The sequence below is a fragment of the Equus przewalskii genome, chromosome 10 (assembly GCF_037783145.1).
Source record: "Equus przewalskii isolate Varuska chromosome 10, EquPr2, whole genome shotgun sequence".
In the NCBI taxonomy this organism is placed as follows: domain Eukaryota; kingdom Metazoa; phylum Chordata; class Mammalia; order Perissodactyla; family Equidae; genus Equus; species Equus przewalskii.
Genome location: NC_091840.1, coordinates 40,983,389 through 41,003,078, shown reverse-complemented (window position 1 = coordinate 41,003,078; position 19,690 = coordinate 40,983,389). Strand labels below are relative to the sequence as shown.

Here is a 19,690-nt window from a genome sequence, read left to right as displayed (position 1 = left end):
AATCAATAATTGTCTTTGGGATTCCTGACCTTTTTCAAAAATAAGGTTTTTTTCCCTAGTGTTTTTCAGTCTCTTTTGAGAGCATTTATCACAATAGCTATTGAACCCATTTGAATATATAACAGTGGTAACTCTTCCTTAAGTGGCAAACATGGTATTTTGTTTATTTGGTGGGTTGGTTTTTGGAGCCTCTTAGAATTCTACATAATGGAATTTAATTCTTCTCTACTCCACCCTCTCACCACCACTTTCCAGGTTGGTTCTACTGCTGTTCAAGTGACCTCAGCAGAGCGAACGAAAGTCCTAGGGCAATCAGTCTTTCTAAACGATATCTACTATGCTTCGGAAATTGAAGAGATCTGCCTGGTGGATGAGAACCAGTTCACCTTAACCATTGCAAACCAGGGCACACCGCTCACCTTCATGCACCAGGAGTGTGAAGCCATCGTCCAGTCCATCATTCACATCCGGACACGCTGGGAGCTGTCACAGCCCGACTCCATCCCCCAGCACACCAAGATCCGGCCAAAAGATGTCCCTGGGACACTGCTCAATATCGCGTTACTTAATTTAGGCAGTTCAGACCCTAGTTTACGGTAGGTTGTTAAAAAATTTGCTCCAACTTTATTCAGGATTTGCTGCTTTTAAAACAATCATTTAATAAGCTTTTAAAGCATCCTCTACCTTAATATTGTAAATTGGAAGGTATGCTATGTTGGTTAACCAGCATGACCTCATCAAGTTGTGGGGTATTCACATGAACTGAGGAATTCCAAATTGGGTGACTCACACCAAACCAGTATATGTTCTTTCTGCAGGAAACTTTAATCTGAAACAGACAACGTAGCAGTTTGGTTTTTTTAAGAAAAGACTATTTTTTGGGAGGAAGTCTACTCCTGAATTAAGTTTCTCCCCCTCGAAGTCCTCCTGTCCTCAGAAGTGTATCACTATCAAGTTTCCTCCCAGTTGCATTAGGTTACTGTTGTCAGACAGAGGACGGCTTACCGTCCGTAAGTCGAACTTTCCACCGATGTGACTCTGACAAAGTTCCTGAGAGAAATCTAAAGACAGATATAGGTGTCGTCTGAGCAGAGTATAATTGGTTCTGTTTAGGCTTAATAATCTGAACATGAGTGAGGAAAGAGCGTGGCCTGTGGAGTCAGTAGATTTGGTTTAAATCTAGATCTGCTGTGTATGACCGTGGGCAAGGCACTGAAGTTCTCTGAGCTGTAGTTTCTTCATTTTTAAAATAAAGGTAATAATGCCTTCTTTATCTACCTACAAAAGTTTAATAAATAGTATGTGTGGTAGCATAGTATACATCTAGCAAATAGTTTGTGCTCAGTAAATATTATTTCCTCCCAACTCCCCCCATTTCTCTCTCTGCCAGCATCTCTTTGCACCCCTTCCTTCTTTTCCCCCTCCCCTTTTCATGTTAGGTTAATTCTTTGTCCCAGGTACCTTGGGACTGTCAAGATTTTTATAGATATAAATTCTTAGCTTCAGAAAATTTTCACTAGGGTATAATATAGCCCAGGTTTTATAAGTAGGCTTTTTAGTATTCCAGACTCTCCCTTATTTAAAATGGGGGGAAAAAATCAACAAGGTTTCTTTACCTAGATGGGCCTCATGGGATCCATGAACTCCAAGAAATTTTACACAAAATTTTGTATATGTTTAGCTTTCGTTATTTCAGAGGAGTCTCTGACACCTACCCACAGTTTGAGGAACCTCGATTCTTTCTTAAAGCTGTTGAAATACACAGAGTAAAAGTCAATGTCAAAATAGTGTAACTCAGAATTTCTAGGAGTTAGTAAGAGATAAAGGGATAAACTTAGAAACAGTAATAGTAATAGTCTCATTTAGGGAAATGGAGCTATAAGTCTACTTTTAATTTCTAATTCAAAGTTCCTCATAGGAGAATGCCTAACAATTATTAGCTTGAATGAACCTGTATTCTTCTCTTGTGGCATAAAGCAAGGTGACAGCCATTGCTTTTTGCTGAAGCATGTCATCCCAGAGAAAAAAGCCTTTAGGCAGACTTAAATTTCAGTGGATTTTTCCCCCTATGTGGTTGTTGCATAAGAATATTAGCATGAGGAAAATTCAGAGGTAAGGAAAACCTGAAATTTACTGAGCAGTCAAACCATTTGTTTTGCTGGATGGGGAGAAAAATTAAAATTTAAACACTGAGTCTGAGTTTTTTGAGCTGTCTCCTAAATTAAGTATATTTTCAGACATTTATAAGGGAATTTTTGGTTCTAATGGAACCTGGTTATATATTATGGATTTGGGGGGATTTTTTTCCACTGGTTATGTATAATGGAAGGAAAAATGGGAGACTTAATTATATTAAAATCTCTCTCTCTTTTTTTCTTTTTTTTGGTGAGGAACATTGTCCCTGAGCTAACATCTGTGTGACTCTTCCTCTATTTTGTATGTGGGACGCCACCACAGCATGGCTTTATGAGCAGTGTGTAGGTCTGCACCTGGGATCTGAACCCGTGAACCCCAGGCCACCAAAGCAGAGCACGCAACTACTACACCACCGGGCTGGCCCTTATTAAAATTTTTTTTCACCTCCAGTTTGTAGTATAACTTGTAGGATACCCAGAAAGAAATTCAGCAGATACTGATTAAAGATTTTAACATTCTAATTTGTTGAGGGGCCATCTCATTTCTCTACTTATGATCCCCGTTATAACTGGATCTAGCGGGAGGGGGAGCCACAATTTGAGTTTTGGCTTCACTGAAAATGTGATATGCCATATTCTGACTTTCTTTCTGTTGATCCACCTTAGGACTATAAACATCTCATATTTCATATCCCAGTAAAATGTCATTTAGAAAAACCTTATACTCACCTGTCTTAGGAGCCTCACAGTGCCCCTCTGGTTATGTCAAAAATCTCCCTTTAAAAAAATCTCTAGGGCTGGCCCCGTGGCCGAGTGGTTAACTTCACGCGCTCCACTTTGGCGGCCCAGGATTTCGAATCATCACTCATCAAGCCACGCTGAGGTGGCATCCCACATGCCACAACTAGAAGGACCCCCAACTAAAAAAAAAATACACAACTATGTAGCAGGAGGCTTTGGGGAGAAAAAGGAAAAATAAAATCTTTAAAAAAAAATCTCTAAATGATCAAGGAGTGTTTGGGTTTTCCATAGAATCATAATGTCTTATCTCTAACTGATCATAAAATTTAAAAATAGTTGGGGCTGGTCCCGTGGCCGAGTGGTTAAGTTCGCGCATTCCGCTGCAGGCGGCCCAGTGTTTCGTTGGTTCGAATCCTGGGCACGGACATGGCACTGCTCATCAAGCCACGCTGAGGCAGCGTCCCACATGCCACAGCTAGAAGGACCCACAATGAAGAATATACAACTATGTACTGGGGGGCTTTGGGGAGAAAAAGGAAAAAAGTAAAATCTTTAAAAAAAAATTTAAAAATAGTTAATTATACTTTCTAATTGAGTTGTAAGTTGTATGTTATGAAAAATTTTTAGAATTATAAGAAAAAGTAATTTTTAAAACAACTTCATTTGTGTTTTCTCCTAGGTCAGCTGCCTATAATCTTCTGTGTGCCTTAACTTGTACCTTTAATTTAAAAATCGAGGGCCAGTTGCTAGAGACGTCAGGTTTATGTATCCCTGCCAACAACACCCTCTTTATTGTCTCTATTAGTAAGACACTGGCAGCCAATGAGCCACACCTCACCTTAGAATTTTTGGAAGAGTGTATTTCTGGATTTAGCAAATCTAGTAAGTAATGATAATTTTCTTTAACACTAACGATGATTCTGAGAAGATTCAAAGAAAACCCTTTCATTTCAGAATTTACTGGTGAAATCTTTAGTTTATTAGATTTTTACTTCTTTACATCTTCTGATTTTTCATTTGTGGTATCTGTAACTGAAGGAACTTCCTGGTAGACTGCGCTGAGAATTCCACCAAAATTCTGGCAATAAAAAGAAGAGTGGCCAGGTTTTGATACCTTACATGTCTCTGGACCACTTACGAAGTATTTTTTGCACTGTGTTTCAGTTTAATGAGCTTCAGCATTTCTCTTGTTGGCAGGTTATTCCAAATGAGAGAGTATCCACGTTGTCTCCTTGATTTTAGGGAAGCAGTCATTTTCTCTTTTCTTCAAGTTGACTTTGAATTGTTCAGTGCGTGGAGAAAGCAGTGGCGCGTAATACAGGGTCTAGAGTCAGCTCCTGACTTGGCTTTAATAAGTCTCATAAATTTAACATCTACCCTTTACATCTGTCCATCTTCATACCCTGTAGCAGGATAAATATTGCTCTTCTCCCGCTTCATTTCCTGACATTTTCTTCCCTTCCCTTTCTCTCGCCACAATACGTAAAATTTTTTTTTCTGCATTGAAACTTATTTCTTGATTTTTCTGTATTATGTGATTTAAAGCTTTCACAATTCATTGAGACCAGATCCCTGTATACATTTTTTTATACAAAGAGATTTAGGAATCTAACCCTAAAAATAAAATGTGTAAGACTGACAAAACAAGAAAAGTGTAAAGCTTTATTGAGAAATATTAATTAAAATTTGAGTGAATGGACAGGCAAATTGTGTTCCTGGACAAACTACTCTTCCTAGATAATTACAAATTCAATGCAATCTCATCAAAATATCTACAAGATTTGAGGATTAAGAATGAGGTAGAACTTAAAATGATTATAAATTTCACTTGAATGTATGAGAACAGCTAAGAAAATATTGAAAGAAAACTAAGACTTGATATTACAGTTGTCTGTACACATTATAATGGTACAATAATTAAAACAGACGTGTTCAAGAATCAGCAGTCAGGTCGGTCTGAGGGAGAGAGAATGATAAAGAAGCATCGCGAACTGACGGGGGAAGATTAAATCATTTAAGAAATGAAGTTGAGAAATGAATTAAGTTGAGTCTTCGTCTTCACCCCAAACCACAAGATACCAAAATAATTTTTAGCTGTATTTAGGAATTGAATATAAAAACTGGAACTGGGGTGAGTTATATGGGTGTATAAACACACATAGATGTGCATTGTCTCCACATAGATTTTAAAGCCTGAGAGAGAGAGAAGGTGATACACCAATACATTAGTATCAGTTTCATTTTTGTGGTGATGTTTTCCTTTTACCAAACTTTCTATGATTACCACTTATTCCTTTTACAATTGGAAAAAAACTGAGTAAAATTTTTAACTAGAAGAGAAATGATTAAGAGGGAGAAAAATAAGATAAAACTTTTCGAAAATTGGCTTACTGGCTTTTAAGATTACTTTCTTCAAGGCTTATTTTCATTCTTCACCTCTATCTTCAATAAAACACTTGCCAAGTCTCTTTACTCCAGGCCTAATTCCAGGTAATGGTCTTTTACCTTTTTTTTTTTAATCAATCCTTTATTTTAGAATAATTGTTGATCTAATTTTATTGACCATCTATGCTAATAGTGTATTTTTCCTCCAGGTATTGAACTGAAACACCTTTGTTTGGAATACATGACTCCATGGCTGTCAAATCTAGTCCGTTTTTGTAAGCACAATGATGATGCCAAAAGACAAAGAGTTACTGCTATTCTTGATAAGCTGATAACAATGACCATAAATGAGAAACAGATGTACCCATCTATTCAAGCAAAAATATGGGGGAGCCTTGGGCAGGTATTGAGTTTGCTCAAATATTTGTCTGGTACTCCCTTGGTGCAGATACTACCTGGTACTCACATTGTGCAAAGCACTGTGCAAGGCACTAGGGCTATAGCTGTAGAAGAGACAGTCCCCTCTTTCAAAAAGCGTGAGACACCCACCTACTCTTGATCTGGTTCGAAACTATAAATGTCTGATGCTTGTCTCAGAGCCAGAGAAAAACGAATTATTTAAGCACTCTTCTCCATAGCATAATTATATAGAATTTAACTGTAAAAATCTGATGTTGATTCTAGTAAATAGTGTTTTATAATGTATTCTAGTGCCCTCCATACATGCCGCAGGTGTCAGTAAATGTTTCTTGATGACGTTACTTGAGACACTTGCCTTCATTTATAGTTCTAGCATAAGAACACCAATATTAAAATATAGAATATAAGGTAACATTTTATTTTTTATCTGACAAGAGTGACACATAGCATTTCTTCAAAGTAATAACTTACAGAAGCAATACCCTTATTCAGACAATGCTGCAAATCCTCCAAATGAGTTTAAATGACCTTGGAGCCAGTGTTATGGCTCTATAAAACATCTCAGTACTTGATGCCATTTTGTATATTTTTAAATAATTGTCTTTTATGTTTATCATACATTACTGTCCTAGAAGAGAACAGAGGTGTTTGCAAATGAATGAAAATAGTATTTGTAGGGGCCAGCCTGGTGGCGCAGCGGTTAAATTTGCACATTCCGCTTTGGCAGCCATGGGTTCACCGGTTCAGATCTCGGGTGTGGACCCACGTACCACTTATCAAGCCATGCTGTGGCAGGCATCCCACGTATAAAGTAGAGGAAGATGGGCACGGATGTTAGCTCAGGGCCAATCTGTCTCAGCCAAAAGAGGAGGATGGGCAGCAGCTATTCGGGCTAATCGTCCTCAAAGAAAATAATGTATGTAGAGATTTAAAATTTTTGAATACTAGTTTCTTAATCTCTGAAGGAATCAAGTGAATATCCTTATCTTTTTGTAGATATTTTATGATAAATTATATTTACTGACAGGTCTCTAAATAAAAGGTAGTATTTTGGAGGCCTCAGGTGAAATAGTATTTTCATATTGATTGGGCTGCTCCGTGAAGTATTTTTAAATTAAAAATTAAGTTGATAGAATGGCTAAAACATAAGTTATTTTTTTCCTCGTCTATTAGATTACAGATCTCCTTGATGTTGTGCTAGACAGTTTCATCAAAACCAGTGCAACAGGTGGCTTGGGATCAATAAAAGCCGAGGTGATGGCAGATACTGCTGTAGCTCTGGCGTCTGGAAATGTGAAATTGGTTTCTAGCAAGGTAATCACTTTTCCTTTGCCTTCTGGACTATGGCGTGATCTATTTTTATTCGGAGGTTTTGTGGGGTTTTTTGCAATTAGTCATTTTAAAGTTAAGCTGAAATTTTTTTGTGATAAAACTTTTTTTAGCCCCCACATTTTTTAAGATTCTCCTCCTTTACAGGTTATTGGAAGGATGTGCAAAATAATTGACAAGACATGCTTATCTCCAACTCCTACTTTAGAACAGCATCTTATGTGGGATGACATTGCGATTCTAGCGCGCTACATGCTGATGTTGTCCTTCAACAACTCCCTCGACGTGGCGGCTCATCTCCCCTACCTCTTCCACGTTGTGACTTTCTTAGTAGCCACAGGGCCACTCTCCCTTAGAGCTTCCACACATGGATTGGTCATTAATATCATTCACTCTCTGTGCACTTGTTCACAGCTTCATTTTAGTGGTAAGTTCCAGGAAAATAATTTGTGTTTCACCACTTCCTGTCTCCATTTTCTATCAGCTGATGGGCATGGATTATCTTATTGATTATGGTGCCTTGACACCAAGCTGCTTATTTAAGCCTTTGGTAATGACATGAAATATTATTAAAGAGAAAAAGAATAAATTACTTCCATTCTATATCAAGCTATAGCAAAGATTTTCTGTGCGCATTTGTCATAGATTCTTGTGGTTATCACATAAGCTAAGGACTCAGCATCAGTTGACAGTGTTACATTACTAGCACGAATTTGTTGATACATGGAGTTAAAGCAGTGAGCATCAAGACAATGTGTCTCAAGGGTTGGTTTAGGGATCATGGTTATGTAATTTTGATATGCTATCCAAATTTTCTAAATTCAAAATGAAACATGGCACTTTAGAATTAAAAAATTAACTTGCTCCCTTTTTCTTTTACAGAGGAGACCAAGCAAGTTTTGAGACTCAGTTTGACAGAGTTCTCATTACCCAAATTTTACTTACTGTTTGGCATTAGCAAAGTCAAGTCAGCTGCTGTGATTGCCTTCCGCTCCAGTTACCGGGACAGGTCGTTCTCTCCTGGCTCCTACGAGAGGGAGACTTTTGCTTTGACATCCTTGGAAACAGTCACGGAAGCTTTGTTGGAGATCATGGAGGTATATAAGGCAAAATGATAAGAAACTAAGGTTGTTTTTTTTTTTTGGAGGAGGATTAGCCCTGAGCTAACATCTGCCAATCCTCCTCTTGTTGCTGAGGAAGACTGGCCCTGAGCTAACATCCATGCCCATCTTCCTCTACTTTATGTGGGACACCTGCCACAGCATGGCTTGCCAAGTGGTGCCATGTCCGCACCTGGGATCCAAACTGGCAAAGCCCGGGCTGCCGAAGCAGAACGTGCGAACTTAACCACTGCACCATCGGGCCGGCCCCCTAAGATCATTTTTTTAATCCACTAGTTCTATATAGAAGAAGTATTGGTTTATTCTGTTTTGCACTTAATGCTTAAATAAAAACACTCCCATGGAATGTATTTATTGGTAATATGCATCCCATTTAATGACGTTACAAAAAACATTTCTGTATGTAAATGTATTCAGAGTTCTCTTTTTTTTAGGCATGTATGAGAGATATTCCAACATGCAAGTGGCTGGATCAGTGGACAGAACTAGCTCAAAGGTATGTTCCAAATAAATTCAAGTTGTAAAAGTATGTGCAATGTTGAAAAGATAGCTATTCCTGGGTAATCAGTATTTGAATTAATGATTCAGTGTGTATAAACATACAGGCTTTCATAAACTGATTGGGTCTTTTAATGGCAGGTTTGCATTCCAGTACAACCCGTCCCTGCAACCGAGAGCTCTGGTCGTCTTTGGCTGCATTAGTAAGCGAGTGTCTCACGGGCAGATAAAGCAGATTATCCGCATTCTTAGCAAGGTACCTCCCCCCCCCCCCAAATATTTGTGGTCCCCAAGTTGTAAAACATATCTTGCATTTTTCTAAGGGACATTTAAACGTGAGTTTAATAAAATGTCTGATATGTTGCCTGTTGAACCTTTAATAAATGGGTTTTGATTATTTTCTTTATTGTAATTCTTTAAAGTGAAGAAACCTTCTCTAAAGAAGCTATCTTAAAAAGAAAATAAGTATTGTCTCTTTTGCTAAGAAGGTAATCTTAATATATTATCAGTTTTCAAAGCATTTAACTATATGTAACACCCTTATATAAAATTATATAACTTGTAATGCCTATAATAATGCCTGCCTAATTATTTTAGAATATATTATAGATATATTAAAAAGTAAGAACCCAAATACGCCTTGAGGTAGCTACCGCGATCACCATAGCGTTGGAAATAATTCTAGCACTTATTAAATAAGGAATTGTTCCTGAACTGATTCTGAGATTCAGTTTAGAAGTTAATGTTTTGTTTCAATGAAAGTAAAATAAAGAATTCTGTTTCCCTAAAAGGCGCTTGAGAGTTGCTTAAAAGGACCTGATACTTACAACAGTCAAGTTCTGATAGAAGCTACAGTAATAGCACTAACCAAATTACAACCACTTCTTAATAAGGTAATTACTGTATAGAAAATGAGTGCTTTCATTTTGGGTATCAGTGTTAAATGTTATTTTATTTTCTTTCAAAGAGTTTAGAAAATAAGATGAATTGAGAAGAAGTTATAAAGGATGGGGAGTATGTTCTCAACTGCTTGTAAGTTTTTTGTCTCATCAGTGGTAAAGGAAAGATAGGTATATATTCTTACTTCTTTTATCCAGTAAGTATTAATTTAGCATCTTCTATGTGCCAAGTACTGTTTTAGGTGCTAGAGACATAGCACTGAACAAAACCAGTCAAATTCCCTGCCCTCATGGAGCTTACACTCTGGGGTGAGTGTGGGAGTTGGGGTGGATAGATAATAAACAAAGTAAGAAAAGTTCATAGTGTCTTAGTTCATGATCATTACTGTGGAGAGATGTAAAGCTGGGTGAAGTATACCTCATCATCAAAAGAGTCTGGGTGGTAAATGAAGATGATATTTTAAAGGAATAAAATCATTCAGCCACTGTTTTAGGATGGTCTGAGCTCATCTCAGTTGTGTGACCTTGAGCAGGTCATTTAACATATTTGGACATCATTTTCCATGCTGATAAAATGAGTAAACTAGACTAGATGATGGCATAGTATTATCTTCCAGCTGTAAAGTTGTATAATTCTGTAAATTGAGTACAAAGACATGCCAGACTTGAGAGAGGTTACAGAGAAATAAATACCTGTATGTTCTGATATTGAGTTATATGTTCTGCAGACATCGTAATCCTAAATTGTACAAAGTGGTTCTCTTGTAAGTTAAAATGAGATTGAGAAGGCTGGTAACTTGCCCAAGGTCACATAGGTAATAAAAGACAGAACCGTGATTCTGATCCAAGGCTGTCTGACTCTAAAGTCCGTGTATTTTCGCATGTACCACACTGCTAAATAAGGTTCCCAAGATAACTATTTTTACTTCAGAGCAGCATGTCACTGGTGGTAAGGGTGACAAGAAAGTTGAAAGGGTAGAGCCTAACTAAAGTTAAAGAGACACATAGGATTTAGTGTGGAGAAAGGGAGGAGGGCTTGAGCAGCGAACATACGGCAGTAGGAATGTACGAGAATGCTGCGACAACACAGGGGTGACAGAGAGACCATTCTAGTTGTTATGGAGAAACTTTTCAGGAGCGTAGTGAGAGGCAAGTTACAAAGATGGCATGGAGCTAATCTAACATTCAGCATTCTTCAGAAAGGAGTTTGGAAATGGACCTATATGTTTTCAAGCAGATCAGTCATATGACAAAAGCGGACTTAGAAGGGTCATTCTGTGGGTAGTGTGCACAGTGGATTGGAGGCGGGAGAAGCTGGAGGTAAAAAGAATCTACATTTAGAATAAAGAAAGTTGGCATAGAATGGTATCATTAGCAATAAGCAGATGCAAAAGAGACTACTTTGGAAGAATCAGTGAAACTTGGTGACTGGATTTTGGAATCAAAGGACAGGGAGAAATAAAAGGAGATGCTAAGGTTCTCAGCCTGGCTAATAGTGTCTTTGTTACCCACATGGAATAGGTGGAGAGCTTACCCATACATTCACCTTCTCCACAGAGAAAACATGGGTAATGTGGGGGATAACGTGCTTCGTTTTATACTGCAGTGAGTTTTGAAAGAGACTCTCTTGTGGTTCGTCTTGCTAACCTTGAGTGTGTCTCCTTTGTCAGGACTCCCCTCTGCACAAAGCCCTCTTTTGGGTAGCTGTGGCCGTGCTGCAGCTCGATGAGGTCAACTTGTATTCAGCAGGCACCGCACTTCTTGAGCAAAACCTGCACACCTTAGACAGTCTCCGGATATTCAATGACAAGGTACGCGAGCTTTCACTTGGTGTCTCTAGATTCTGCACATTTAGAACTCCTCCCCCTCTTTTATTGTTGTTGTTTTTTTAAAATCAGAAGAGGTCCATATTTAAATATGAATTTTTATATGCATCTTATTGTGAGTATAGTTCCTTACCAGCTCATAAAAAACTATTTAAACTTTACTGCATATTTTCTGTATAAAAATAGCAGAAAACAGTACTCATTCAAGACTAGCAGACAGAATAGGGACAAAAAATATTGAGGAGTAATAATAGCCCCCATGCTAGGCCCTATGTTGTTCTGTGCCCTGCAGATGCTTTATTTGTAATTTTCTAACCCAAAGGTAAAGGTTAGCATTCCCCACCCCCACCCCCGTTTCACATATGAAAATATAATCTAAAAATAAGCTTATTTTTATTAAATAATGGTACTTAATGAAAAAATAGTATAATTAGAAGCGGATAAGGGGTTTGAAGAGTCTAAAGGAAACTTTTGGGATCTTAATTATACTAGTTTTTTGTTTTGCCTAATCTCTCTTTAAAACATACCATTAGCATCCCTCTTAACATTTATCAGCCTTGACTGAGGTTGGATTTTGGTTCCCAGAATATAGAGGAGGGAGTATAAGAGTAGGAAATTATGTTCCTTTTGTCTTTGGAAAAAAATGGGAAGAGTCTAGGCCAAAAGAGAGGAAGTTTTTTTAAAGATAGATATGTATATGTAAGAAGAGATTTGCTTGACGTGAAATTAACAGAGCTGTGGGGAGAAAGACACAGAGAACAGGAGCATGGTTTTAAGTGTGAAGATACTTGGTCTAAACATTATTGGTTCAGCCTGCCAGATGTAGTGTACACCCAGAACAGCTGGGGCTCTGGGAAGTGTGGAAACAAAAGTTTAAAGCTAGAAGCTCCCTTGAAGTTTATCAGTCAGCCCTCCATTTTACAAAATAGGAAAAGAACAGAGAAGTTAAGTAATTTGTCCGTGTTCGTATATGTGATCTGGGACTAGAGTCTCTCTTTCCTAATCCCCGTTGCTCTTTTCTGGGGTTGTCTTGGGACGACGGTGGTCAGAGAGATAGCTGGCTATTGGCTATTTGTATGAATATTAGACTATTCGTAAATGAAGTGTTTGTGTAGGTGTACCTGCCTTGGCATTTTCATTGCCAGAATAGCCCCTTAGCAGGAGCTAATATTGACTCCAGTGCCACAGGATACTAGGAATTACAGATAATAAAGCTTGTCAAGTCACCAGGATGTAAGATGAATAAGGCCTGAGGATCTAATGTATGACATGGTAACTAGAGTTGATAACACTGTAGTGTAGAATTGAAATTCGCTGAGAGAGTAAAACTTAAATGTTCTCACCCAAAAAAAGGGAGGGAGGTGTGTAAATATGTAAGGTGACGGATGAGTTCACTAGCTAACTCACTGAGCGGAACCCTTTCCCAGTCTATGCATATATCAAATCGTGATGTTGTATACTTTAAATATCTTACAATTTTATTCATCAGTTACACTTCAGTAAAGCTAAAGAACACATATAAACTGTACGTGTAGTAGGTTAATAGGTTATTATACTTTTTATAGTATCCTGCCACTTATTTTTTTATTTAACAATATAAAGCGAATATCTTTCTAAGTATATAAATAAAATTCTTTCTCATGGCTGCAGAGCATTTTACAACATGCACGAACCACAATTCATTCAAGGATTTGCCCATTAATGGACATTTGGTTTGTTTCTGTCTTTTCTTCTTTTCTGTTATAAACAATGCTGCTCTAAACATCTCTCTGCATATATTTTATATACTCATACCTTTCTTTCTTTGAGTTAGAAATCTAGACATGACCCTAAACACCTTCAGTTGTTTGCTTTCAAAAGTCTCTGTGCCTCTGGGAATCACTGGGCTTCTTTTAAAAAATGCGAATTCTGGGCCTTATCCACCTCCCATGATTCTGAAATGGGACCCAGTACTTTCCACCTTTAAACAAGCACCTTTGGTGACTTTAAAGCAGATATTTCTGAAACCACACTTTAGGAAACACTGTTAAAATCATAATTATCCTGGGCAAGTTGCGTAGTGTTTCTGAGTTTCAATTTCCTTCTTTTCCCACACTAGAATGTGAAATCCAGCAGGACGAGTAGTTTTTGTCTGTTTTGTTCATTGATGTGTTTGCAGAGCCTAGAGTCATGCCTGGCACATCAAGAACACATAATATATATTTGATAAGTAAAAGGATAAATAAATGAATGAATGGATAAATTATAAAATGGAGCTAATATGTGCCACACAGGATTACTGTAGGGTTTCAATACAATAATGCATCTAACATTGTATACTGCAGGCACTGAGGAAGTGTGAACTCTGTTTTCTTGAATTTTCAGTCAGCATAGTACATAAAATGCCAGCTACAGTTCAACGGATGGTCTTATTTAAAACAATAATAATTATAATTTTAAAAAGCTTACCAGGATGTACATTGACAGTCACTTGTTTTACATTATAAATCAAAGCTACTTCATTTCTACCATCTTCTTCTTTATATGCTTGACTCTCTTGTACTAATTTATTTGTAGTACCTTAAATATTCTATGGTTTTCTGTAGTTGTCTGAAAATAATTTCTTTCAGCTTAAATGGATTACTTATCTTGTCATTGCTGTTAAACACAATCAAAAACCAATAAGTGGTCCTTTAAGGAAAGCTCCTGTGTGAACCCCATCAACCATCTCATGGTTATCTTTAACAGAGTCCAGAGGAAGTATTTATGGCAATTCGGAATCCTCTGGAATGGCACTGCAAGCAAATGGATCATTTTGTTGGACTCAATTTCAACTCTAACTTTAACTTTGCACTGGTTGGACACCTCTTAAAAGGTAGAGGCCCTGTGACAGAGTGTTTGTTTGAAATGGTATTAGGAAGCCAGAAGGAACTGAAATAGTTGATTGCTTGAAATAATCTGGCTTATGTGTCTTACTTTAAACACAAACTATATATGTCTTACTGAGTTATGTTTTGTTCAATGTGTACTTTAATAGAGCCTAATTTCCACTCTTTATCAGATTTCCTTTAAAAAGCAAAAGAGTTGATTTTTATAAAATTCCTAAGTACTGAACTTTCCAATAGCTGTATTATCAGTTAACACTGCTGAAGTAGCTTTCTGATTATCAGAATAAGACAGACTACAGATCAATGTTATTTGAGTAACTTATGTTAGAAAATGTTATCTTAGACATTTGATCATAGGTTTTCTGCAGCTTGTTTCTAATTGTTGTCTGGCAGTCCCGTTACATACTGTAGAACCTCACCTCTCTGTACCCCACCCTCACGCTTCCAGATTTCTGTATTGCTTACAGCAGTGGTCTCCAGCTATTCATCAGAGCCAGCTCGTTCACTCCCTAATCTGGCTTTGCTCCTCACGGCTGACTTCACTGCATGTTAGCTTTGGTCTCTTTACATGGAGCAGCCATGGCCAGAGACTGCAGTTAACAGGAACAGCATGTAGTGGTGAGTCAGAGGCAAAAGCAGTGTAAAATAGGGCCTGGGGTCAGGACCCCTGGGTCATGGGTCTTAAGCAGCACTGGATTCGGCCACAATTAGAGGCTCAAGCTCTAGCTTTGTATTGATTTAGATGATTCTTAGGCTTGAGGGATTATGGAGGTTCCCCCAGTTTTTAGCTGATATAAATACATACACCCACCACCGTGAATGTTTTCTTTTGACTTCACCACATTATGAAATTTCTGCAAAAAATATTGGCACCTTTAATCTCTAAAATGGATAAGGATTGCTCAAAAGATAGTACACTTACTACAGGATACCAAGAAGAGAGATTGCAACTGGGCTGAAAACGTGCTTGCTTATTCTGTATTTCTAAAAGAATGCCAGATTTTTCAGTGTTCAAATCCCCTATTTTAAAATGGAGTAGTATTAGTAATTAGAAACTGTCCGAAGGTCAAGCTTACCCTCTAATCAACCCTATTCTTTAGGCTCTGAGAGTATATAGTTCCTATGTCATTAGGGTTTTTTTCCTTTAATTAAAAAAAATTTTTAAGCAGTAGAACCCTATTATCAAAAGATATTTTATGGTGAACTCCGGGTACATAGGTTTTTAAAAACATCCCTGCACTACTTTAGGGAATGGAAGATCTGAAACACCCCCATCTTTCCCAATTTTCCTCTCCCTGAGGTTCCTTCGAGTTCCAGGGGCATCACTCTATTCTACGCATTTTGAGGACTTAATCCTGTATGAATTAACTACTCGTGTATGTTTTGCCTTCCCAAATGGCTGTGCTCGGAAGGCAGAGTTAGCCTCATTCTTCCTTTCCTTGCATAGTTACTATGTAGTTCACAGAAAAAGAACTCAACAAATACTTGTTGAAAGGATGAATTAACTTGTTTGTTTTTATTTTTTGCAGGGTACAGACATCCTTCACCTGCTATTGTTGCACGAACAGTCAGAATTTTGCATACACTACTAACTCTGGTTAACAAACATAGAAATTGTGACAAATTTGAGGTGAATACGCAGAGCGTGGCTTACTTAGCAGGTAAAAACACAAAAAAGACAGTTAATCGTACCACGTCTGTGTTTGAGGCCTGCCACACAGACGCAGGCACGCAAGGTCCCTCAGCGGGTTGCTCGGCAGGTGAACAGTTCACAGTCCAGACCTCTGGTGGTGGTGACAATTTTGAAAGTTTTGCCAAAACATTTTGCCGTATAAAAGAATTTTCATTAGAATCTGTAATGTGTTTCCTTTGTCACCTATGGTTCAAGATACTACGTGGTTCCCTGTTGTCTGTCATAAAATCTGGACGCCTTAGCCTAGCATCCTGGGCCCTTAAGCAGCCCTGCTGATTCTGTCCTCCTTGTCTAAATTTCGTAAGCCTCATTTTTTATTACCTTTCCAAATGGATGGGCTGTTTTAAGCTAATCGTCTTGTTTTACCTGGAATGTCTTCCTATCCCCAGCATTCCATTAAACCTTCCCTATGTACTCTTTCCCGATTTGCGTCTCTCCACGCAGCAACACTTAGCACTAATGTATCATACAGTTCTCGAACGTAGTTGTTTGATGGAAAGCGCTGATTCCCAGTTTAGCAGACTTCAATTTGTGGCAACCTTTTTGGTTGAATCTTTTGACCTTGGAAAAATCATTGAACATCCCTGAGTATTTTTCCTTATCTGAGAAATAGACCCTGGAGTACCTGCCCTGCCTACTTGTAGTGTTTGTTGAGATCAAATGTACATAAAGCACTTGACACATATAAGGTGCTTATTAAATTTCTTTGTATATTCATGTTTATGTGCAGTCTTCTAAAACAGACCATAAACCCTTTAAGATAACAAGTCTGTCCTAAGTGTTCTGTAGCCTTAAACTTCACACTTTCTAGGCTCTTCACACTCACATTTACAGCTGTTTTAAGTCACATTTGTGATTGGTTCAATTTTTTAACCTTCCTTCTTTTTTCTTTTAGCTTTACTCACAGTATCTGAGGAGGTTCGAAGTCGCTGTAGCCTAAAACATAGAAAGTCTCTTCTTCTTACTGATATTTCAATGGAAAATATTCCTATGGATACATATCCCATTCATCATGGCGACCCCAGCTATAGGTAAATGGACTTCTCTCATAATTACATAATTATAATCAGATTTCAATTTTCCATGCTAATGGAGGCAAGCAGCAGAATAATCAGAAGGTAATATAGAATGGAATCTAGAGATAATCTAGGAAGAGTTAAATCAAAACTTATAAATGTACAGTATTTTATGTGGGATAATAGTAGGAAAGTTATTCTTCTAATCTAATTATGCTAATATTAACATTAGATTGCCTCCTTTAAACAAACCAATTGAATAATGAAAAGAGATGATCTTGAAAGTATTGGGTTGCTGAAAGGGCCTAGGAAAAAACTAACGTGACAAATAAGCAACATTACATGCGTAATGATAGAATACTAAGTTATACAGATTTGTAAAAAGTTGCATATGCCAAGACATTCATTGTATTTACATATCATACTAAAGTTATTAAAAAGTTTTATCTATTACAGATTTAAATGATATAATCAAATTATATCCCCTATTGTGCATGGTTTGGGGTAGTATATTTTTCACTATAACATGGAGAAATTACATGAAAGTGGCATCATTTGTAAATTTTTTATATTTTCAATTAAAAGTGTCAAGTTTTAAGTACAGTGTTAAACATAGGAGTATAATTTTATACTTGTGGAGCTTATATCATTTAGTTTATCAACATCCCACGTTTTAATAAAAAGCCCTAAAAAATTTACCACTGAGATTTTAACAATGTATGCAAAAGCTTTCCAGGCATACTTGATTTTCAATAGTCTTATTCTTCAGTCATTCCTATGATTATATTTCTTTGAGATATGCCCTTTTGTAGTGGAAAGGAGAAAGTGAGTTTGCCTGTGTTCCCCTGTCAAAGTATAAATTAAGGTTGATTTTCTTGGTTTTTAAACCAAAAATACAATTGCCTATTTAGACTTGATTTTCCCTGATTAAAAAATAAATGCAGTGCAATTCTGTTGAGCGTCTGCTAAGTACCTGCTATGTATAAGATATTATGGCAAGAAAGTGGATGCTTTCTGGGCATACATTAAGAGTTTGTATCCTAAAGCCCTTTAGAATGCAGTTTTAAAATTAATTGATTACTATAGAACAGCCAATTGGGAGGGGCAAACAATGGTTGTATTTGTCACCATGTTAATTAATTCTTCTCAATTGTTTAAATCTCTCAGGACACTAAAGGAGAGTCAGCCATGGTCCTCTCCCAAAGGCTCGGAAGGGTACCTTGCAGCCACCTATCCAACCGTGGGCCAGACCAGCCCCCGAGCCCGGAAATCCATGAGCTTGGACATGGGGCAGCCTTCTCAGGCCAACACTAAGAAGTTGCTGGGTTAGTTTATCTAAATTATGTAGGATTTTTTAGAATTATTTAAAAAACTGATCAGATACTTTCACTCTTGGAAAATTATTTGAAGCGGTTCAAGATTATCAAAATTTCCTGGTTTTGATGTAGCAGAGCTTTTGATGCCGATTATGAGAGAGTTTAGTACATCAGTTAAGCCGTATCAGTTGAGACAGAGTAACGAGAATGGGGTCTGGAAACAGATTTGTCCCCACTCTCAGACTGCATGCCATGGCGCTCCGTGCTTTGTGCTGCCTTGACCGGGCAGCAGGGAGGCAGGAATAGTAGCGACTTTAGGTACTCGCAGGAAAGGAAGAGTCTTGCTGCGCTCAGATGCAGGCCTTTGACAAAGTACTTCCGGAAATTATCATCTGAGAGCAGAGTATGTCAATGTGGTCTGAAGCTGTAATAGTACTATTTGCCATCTTTTCTTTAAAAAGACGAAGAGGTAAGATTTTTTGATTACTACATATATATATATTTTCAGAGGAAGATAAGCCCTGAACTAATGTGTCACCAATCCTCCTCTTTTTGCTGAGGAAGATCGGCCCTGAGCCAACGTCTGTGCCCATCTTCCTCCATTTTATATTGGGACACTTGCCACAGCATGGCTTGATAAGCAGTGCATAGGTCTGCACCTGGGATCCGAACTGGCGAACCCCAGGCTGCCGAAGCAGAGAGCGTGAACTTAACCACTGCGCTACTGGGCCGGCCCTGTTGATTACTATATTTTTTTATTACTATAAGAAGAAATGATTCTTGAAAGTTAAGATTGCTCAGTTACATCAATGTTTGTCAAAGAGAAGTCCACCTGAATTGCTGTAAGACCCTTTCCCTTTTCAAAAACTGAAAGCAAATAATGAGAGAGCCCACTGATCCTACCTCACCACAGAGGAAGTGCACAGGTGCTCTTGCACAACTTTGGCTGAAGTTTTCACTGTTACTGGAATACGTTGGGATCCATATTTCAGTGATCAACACTATGAATGGCTCCATGGGTGTCAGTTATCCATGCAAACATATTTTTAAGTATCTTTAGGTATTGGGAAAATGTTTGCGTTCATAAGGAAATTAGTGAACAAACAATGAAGTGTGAAATCAATAACCTGCCAGTAAACCATGAAAAAAATTGAAACCACAAATGTCAATCGCTGTTTCTAGTCACATAGGCTTATTACCTTTTGTTTGAGTTACTTTCTGTTTATAGTTTGCCATAAATAATCTTCTAGGAGTTTCCTGGTTACTTTGTGTTTTATAATTCTGGATTTTCATGCCAAGGAAGTTGTAAATGAAAAGTTAACTTCAGAGAAAATACAGTATTGAATTCATTCAACCATGTCCTAGGTCTCTGCCCTGAAGAGCTCATAGTTTGGTAGCTAAGATATGTAATCAGCCAATGGCAACAGCATCCCCAGGTGCCATT

At 37.8% G+C, this 19,690-nt stretch overlaps 1 protein-coding gene across 23 annotated transcripts in view; it reads left to right on the top strand.

Annotated features, from left to right (window-relative positions):
- NF1 (neurofibromin 1) overlaps positions 1-19,690 on the top strand; it is a 240,137-nt gene that overhangs the window by 199,004 nt on the left and 21,443 nt on the right. For all 23 annotated transcript variants that reach the window (XM_070562627.1, XM_070562622.1, XM_070562626.1 and 20 more), the window contains 14 exons: positions 256-596; positions 3,556-3,758; positions 5,471-5,664; positions 6,855-6,995; positions 7,158-7,437; positions 7,893-8,107; positions 8,566-8,627; positions 8,771-8,885; positions 9,421-9,522; positions 11,199-11,339; positions 14,082-14,208; positions 15,751-15,882; positions 16,810-16,945; positions 18,098-18,255. In XM_070562627.1, the coding sequence (XP_070418728.1) occupies positions 256-596; positions 3,556-3,758; positions 5,471-5,664; positions 6,855-6,995; positions 7,158-7,437; positions 7,893-8,107; positions 8,566-8,627; positions 8,771-8,885; positions 9,421-9,522; positions 11,199-11,339; positions 14,082-14,208; positions 15,751-15,882; positions 16,810-16,945; positions 18,098-18,255 (2,347 nt within the window). The remainder of the gene's footprint in view (positions 1-255; positions 597-3,555; positions 3,759-5,470; positions 5,665-6,854; positions 6,996-7,157; positions 7,438-7,892; positions 8,108-8,565; positions 8,628-8,770; positions 8,886-9,420; positions 9,523-11,198; positions 11,340-14,081; positions 14,209-15,750; positions 15,883-16,809; positions 16,946-18,097; positions 18,256-19,690) is intronic.